Below are 6,842 nucleotides of genomic sequence, written 5' to 3'. Positions count from 1 at the left end.
AATACCAGCCTGTGCCACCGTGCACTCAATACTAATGTGCCATTGTGCAGAACTTGCAGATTGTATACTGGATGAGTCCATGTCTCACGAGTGAATTATTAAAACCAGAAACTGTATCTTGCCCTGAAACCAAATATTCAATAAACAATCTGAACACATACATTTAGAATCTGTGTATACTTGTGTCACATTTCTTACATATAAGCCATTAATTGCCTTTGCCCACAATGTGTGAAGCTATACTATCAGGAAAAAAAAAAGGTAACAACATTTTCAGTGAAACTAGCAGAGGTGGCATGTGATTTTCTTGTGCAAAAGTACAATGGCGGCAAACGTCAGCTTTTGTAAAAGCACTTGTTTAAGTTAAACCAAAATGCGTCTGTTTAGCCGACATGCGACTGTTTAGCCGACATGCATCTGTTTAACCAACACGTGACTGTTGAACTGACATGCGACCGTTTAACCAACATGCGACTGTTTAACTTAAATCAACATGCGACTGTTAAGTCAACAAATGACTATTTTATCTGACATGGGCTGTTGAACTGATACGCGATCCCCAAGTTCGAGGGTAGTTACTGAGAGACCATACATGTACAAGACTGTACAGATACCAGGAGTCTGTAGTTTATTTTCACCCTAGGGAGGGGTCCTGAAGTACGAGCTGCTCCTCATTACCTGCACCTGTGTGCTGGTGTTCCCTCAGACATAAACACCCCTCGGCAGGGTTAACCTGGACAGTAGGACGTCTGCCCAGGCCAAGGTTAGATAGTTCTCGGCCTGCCAATTCTTTCTGTGAGGCAGCTAATATTGGTACGGTAGATTTAAAGTTTTGCAGTATTTTTTTGGTCTGTTAATCGTACAAAACAGTTGCAAAATGAGCAAATATATACCGTAAGTTGCAAAAAAAACAACATTTGAAAACGATACCAATGACGAAGAATGTCAAAGTCAAATGAAAAAAAAAAACGACATTATGCAAAGAAATGAATTTGAAGAGTAGATTATTCACCATACCATACTCTGTGTCATTTGTTCAACCTTCATGACCACGTAGATTTCATAATGAAAGCAACTTTTTTTTGTGGCCAAACTTTTTTTTTATTTGCACGCTCGCATCAGTTTTGCAATTCCCAGAGGATGTCATCCATATAATCTGATTCAAATCAACATGGCCTAACAACAGGAAAAAGGGAGTCAGCAAGATGACTCCAGATGTAACAAATTAATGTTCTGAAGGCCAAGGGTACCCCTGAGTGCCTGAACCCCAAGTGACTCCCCTTCTGTTGACGGAGGTCCCCACTCAGGGGTTGTGGGAAAGGGGTGATCTCACATAGAGGTGGGGACTCAGGAGACCACTAAGCCACTACGGATCATCTAGAGTTCAAGTTCAAAAAGCTGTAGGTTGGCGGCTTTTAAGGACCCATGGGAGTAAACAGTAGTACTAAACAGTACTCATGTGTAGCAAAGGACTTCTTTAGTTTAAGTACTGCAACAGATATTTCTGTAGTTCAAGTTCAAAAAGCTGTAGGTTGGTCCGTAAGTTGTAAGTCCGGACCTAAACCCATGGCATACACAAAATTGCATGTTGGCAACCTTGCAATGTTGTTTGGGCAAAACTTTGGCCACGTAACATGGAGGCCGACACTTGACTGTGCCCGATGGCAATGTTTTCTTTTCATTTTGCAGCACAGATTTTGCCATCACTCGGTTCTTGACTTTTAGTTTTTTTTTTACTTGAACCTACACATCTTTACAAGTCCGGAACCGGTCCAGAAAACTGGTACACAGCACTAAGCACTGTTTGGCTCTACTTCAAGGCAAGGGACTTCATTATATAATCCTCCCTGGGATAAGGTGTTACTGTATCCATCCCTGATGGCCCATATAGCTACAGACGTATAACATGCCTCTTGTTTACTCCTGACAGGGAATAGAACATTTTATGATGTTTAGTTTGACAACAGATCCCTCCGTCTTTCACCAAAAAGAGCTGCAGCGTTTCTAACTTTAGGAGTCATCAGTCATTTGACATCTGCAAACAAATTCACATCTGTTTTGCAATCTCAGTTGACAGTGAAACTGACAGTAAAAGTCTAACTTGGCACTGTACAAAATGACTAATAAACTGGTGGACGCCCCAACTACTAAGTACCTAATACCAGCCCAGAAGAGAACAAGAAATAGTCATGCCTTCAAGTACCAGAGTTATCAACCGAGGATTGAGGTGTTCAAGAATTCATTCTTTCCTAGAACTATCACAGAGTGAAACTCGCTGTTACCATGTACAGTAGGGACATTACCATTAGATAGCTTTAAACAATGTCTAGAGTTAGAAGTTCAAGGGCTAGGTGTAACAAGTCGATCGGTGTAATGTAGCCAGCTGCCGCTGCGCCGCGTGCCTGCAAAGCTGGTGTGTTACGCAGAACGGCGGTTATACCGGCTATACAGTACATACAGATACAGATACAGAACATAAAACTTATCAAAAGTATGAGCAAAACTGATAGCACCTACTATCTTATTCTATTAAAAACTATACATATATAATATATCAATCATTATGGTGGTGTGTAGAATTTACATATTGATATGAAAATGAAATTTTGGCTGGCTTACTCAAAACTCAAATCTAGAATATACCCTGCACATGTAAGAAGCCTGTAGAGTGTCTCTCTAATGCATGAAGATTTTTATGCCAGTTCTGGCAAAGTTTCAAAGGCTTAGGCCTTGCAAAAAATAATTTTTTTTACAAACTTTGAATCTACATGTACGAGTATAGCTTCCCATTTGTAGATCTGACACCATAGAATTTTACTGTTTGTTTAGATCAATACAAATGTGTTTAACCTACATGTGCAGACTATATCAAGGTTGTAATTGATTATCATGGTGTATAATTCATTCTTCATCCTAGACTCCTGGCACCAAGAGGCTCCTAATAACTTGGACGTTTGACAGGACTCTGCGTGCCTCCTGGTTTCTCTAGCTACCCCTCCCTGTCTGCTGTGTTTTCCTGGATGGCCTCCAAGTGTAAAATGCTAAGTCTAATAAGTGTCTCTGGGTCAGGCAGAAACTGAGAAAAACACTTCGTTAGGACGGCAAGGGGTTAATCATCATACAGAACAACAGCACTATCACTGTCAACCATAACATCATTAGCATTACTGAATCTTTGCCTAAATTTTATTTTTACGACCTCTGACCTCTCGGTACTACTTGCATGTTGTGTGTGGTTATGTAGTTTGTAGTTAAGCCTTACCATGTTGTGATGATAGTAGTTTGTAGTCAACGACTCCAGGAAGAATAGTATGTATGGCAACTGTACAAACTAATGGAGATCGGTCTAATAAACAAACAAACAATAACAACATCACTGCCTGGCTGATTTTTCCATAAGGCCATGTTGATTTGATTACATGGATGACATACACCTGCGAATGAATTTTCAGCCATTTCCAAAAGAAAAAAGTTTTCAACCATACTTTAAATCATACAAAACAGTTGCAAAATGAGGCAATATATACCATAACTTGCAAAAAAAAATATTGGAAAAGGATACCAATGAGGTAGAATGCCAAAATCAAATGAAAAAGACGAAAATGAAAAGAAATGACTTTGAAGAGTAGATTATTCGCCAAACCATACTCTGTGTCATTTGTTCAACCTTCATGACCACGTAGATTTCATAATGAAAGCAACTTTTTTTGGGGCACTTCGCATCAGTTTTGGGGTTCCCAAAGGATGTCATCCATTTAATCAAAACAACATGGCCTAAACAAGAGAATGATTGTCTTTGAAAAGGCTATACTTACAAGTATCTTGGCAGATAAGTGGTACGTAGTAATTAGAAAATTTCTCCCAATGCTGCAAAATTATTAATTTTTTTTCCCATAGCATTAACATGCTTGTTATCTGCAGTTTGAAATAAAGTTGCTAGGGGGCCTGGAACTTAGCATTACGCAGAAACAATCAACCAAAACCTGAGTCCTACATTGAGGCCATGGCCATGTTTCCAGGACCCAAGAGAACTTTTTTTTTACAGTGACTTCTTCCAAGCAGGCATCTGTGAAGTTTATAAGGTCAACTCTAACATGTTTGTTCAACTGGCCCAGCAGAAATTTACGTTGGGGCCAGGAACCTTTGAAGTACTCTTGTGGTAAAACTGTTTCCTCTGTAAAACCCTCCCTCCTGTGTGTACTTTATCTCGCATCAAAATGCACCAGTCAACGGAAACCCAAAGGGCTGACCTCTGGGTAGCCGCTGGTAGCCAAACCATCCTTGATATCTTTAGGGTTCTGGGAGTGTTGCCCAACTTCTTCACCCATGACTTTAACTATGTCAGTTTCAATTACACTCAGGTAGTAACATGTACTGTGTATGGCAGTAAACAGAAAGACTGGCTGGAAAGATACATGTAAACTGTCAGAAAGAAATAGCTAAAACTAGAAAGGTAAAATTTGTAAAGCAAACAAATGCATGATGTTTACCTTCGCATATGGCCTGCTGTGTTAATTCTTACTCAAAAAATCAAATATGATTCATACTGCATATATGGTTAGATAGGAGTATAAATCCCTCCTACTATAAAATTGCAACATGATGTAACCCAACACCAGTTACCATGGTGAAAGACGTCAACAAATCAGGTCATTGGCCAGGTCAAAGGTCAGTGTTTGGAATGGAAGAAAAAGAGGAAACGTAGCAAAAACAAAAAGCTTTTTTTTCAGTAAACATAAATAGTAAAAGGCTAAATAAAAATACATTTGTATGCCTAACATTAGGCTGGTAAAGGAATGATTACCAGGCTATCTCCAAGCAGATGTTGGGGGTGGAAAATCCTCAGTATAATCACCACTCAGCCAGGCTACAATGTAGCTCTACACATATACACTGAAGTAATTAGGCATCAAATTGAGCCTGTCTGTGGTCTCTCTTTCAGCAAGCGCTTGTTTGGTAAATATTGAGTGGCTTTCACTTAACGGGCTACATTATACCTTGTACAGGAAAAAAAGGTACAGTATTGGAAATTTTTAAACAAGGCATTGGGCCGGGTTTTTGTAAATGTACTGAAGCTGTACTGAATTATCATTGGGTAATACCCGATTGAATTACATCAAGCAATGGATTATTACACATACGATAGTCAGACGTAACTTACTAGCATCTAGTATGGCCCTATAGAATGAATCAAACTGCTGCATTTGGAATTCGGAAACTGAAAGGACTTCCACATTTGGGGATAGGGCCAAGAGAAGAATGCTTTTACCAGATTCTATTGAAGTGATAGCCTGGTGGTAACCAGTCTATCGTGGATTGAAGTCAATTAACTCTCCAGGCATGTCTACTGTAAATGCAGCTACTTTTGCAGTAGTTTTGCTTTCATGGTTTTGACCTCTCCATTGTGAATAGGTGACGCTACAAAATATTGCTTCCTTGTAACATTGTACTACAACGGAACTCTTTCAACCATTGCAAAAACTGTACCTTTTAATTCTAGCAGCACACAAACATGTATGAAATATGTTGGTTCCTGTATTTGTGCTGGTTGGTGCATCTTAAATTAATAAGGATTGCAAAAGCCAGTCAAAATAGTCTACTAGTACATGTAGAAGTCTTGCTTGTGTTTTTCTAATTTCAGAAAATGTAAAAATCTGCTTTTAATTTAGCCTAGTATATCATGGCTTTGAAAATACATGAAAGGATTGGTAGTCGTGCTTCAAAAAGCATGATTTGTTAGAAGAGTTACTACAGAAGACAGCAAAGGCCATGGTCTCATCCTGGTTATTTCACCTGTGCCAGGGGCAGGGGCGAAGGTCAATCAAGGTCGCGCCTTAGATATGCTCTAACACATGCCACAGGTCATTGTGATGGATACAACCTCCTCATGTCTCTGATAGATGGCGGCCCGCATGCCCTTTTCCGTAGAGCGTAATCGGCCATTTTAATTCTACGTAGAGCGTAGACGGTCCGCTCTAATTCAACGTAGAGCGTAGTTGGCGCATTTTGCATAGAGCTTATTCACCGTTTTATTTCTACGTAATGTGTTGTAGCCACTTGGAATTTATCGTAAAGCGTAATCGAGAGGTTTCCAAATTAAGCGTAGAGCATTGTCGGGACCTCCCCATGCAGGCCCCCATAGAAATACAGAGCAGAGCAATGTCCGCCATGTTTCTCTGGCGGCCACGTCACAAAAAATAAGGTCTCAATCTGACTGATATATTATGACAGCCATGCACACAGACCTAGAACATGCTGCCTTTATAATATTATGATTCTGATAGACATACGCAGCAGAGCAATGTCTGCCATGTTTCTATGGCGGCCACGTCCGTGGAAAATAAGGTCTCCATGTGCCCTATGTGAAAGCCTCGCGTGTGGACCTAAACCTGCTATCATTGTGATGGATACAATCTTATCATGTCTGTGATTGAAATACAGAGCAGAGCAATGTCTGCCATGTTTCTCTGGCGGCAACGTCACAGAAAATAAGGTCTTCTGTCTCATACAAAAGCCATGTTCGTAAAGCCGAACAGAGCACATATGGAACTCAGGTTTTGTAAACCACACTGCCTGTCTTATCAGACAAGTCTTCAACCTGTTTCCACTCATTAGGGGCACGTTAGGTGGAATTGCTTTACGATGATTGGTCATCTTAATCTGCTCTTTTACATCGCTGTGATTGCAAAGTGATATTTAGCAGGCTATGTAAAGAGAAGCCAGGCCATACTGTAAATGCTGAAACATCTGCAGTGGTTTTATTTCGCATTTATATACGCCCGAAAATCAGGTTTCCCTCAAGTTTAGAATTTTACGTTTGTAACAGTAATAGTACAGTAGAC

General features: G+C 40.0%; 1 protein-coding gene across 1 annotated transcript in view; it reads right to left on the bottom strand.

Annotated features, from left to right (window-relative positions):
* The window catches only part of LOC109482291 (RNA-binding protein 20-like), a 44,099-nt gene extending 39,771 nt beyond the window's left edge, over positions 1-4,328 (bottom strand). Inside the window, exon 1 of the mRNA XM_019784977.1 lies at positions 4,251-4,328. Coding sequence (XP_019640536.1) covers positions 4,251-4,328 — 78 coding nt within the window. The remainder of the gene's footprint in view (positions 1-4,250) is intronic.
* Positions 4,329-6,842: the final 2,514 nt, after the last annotated feature.

Source organism: Branchiostoma belcheri, unplaced genomic scaffold, assembly GCF_001625305.1.
Source record: "Branchiostoma belcheri isolate BF01 breed outbred unplaced genomic scaffold, Haploidv18h27 scaffold6, whole genome shotgun sequence".
In the NCBI taxonomy this organism is placed as follows: Eukaryota; Metazoa; Chordata; class Leptocardii; order Amphioxiformes; family Branchiostomatidae; genus Branchiostoma; species Branchiostoma belcheri.
The sequence above is the reverse complement of the archived record's forward strand: the minus strand, read 5'-3'. Positions and strand labels throughout refer to the sequence as shown.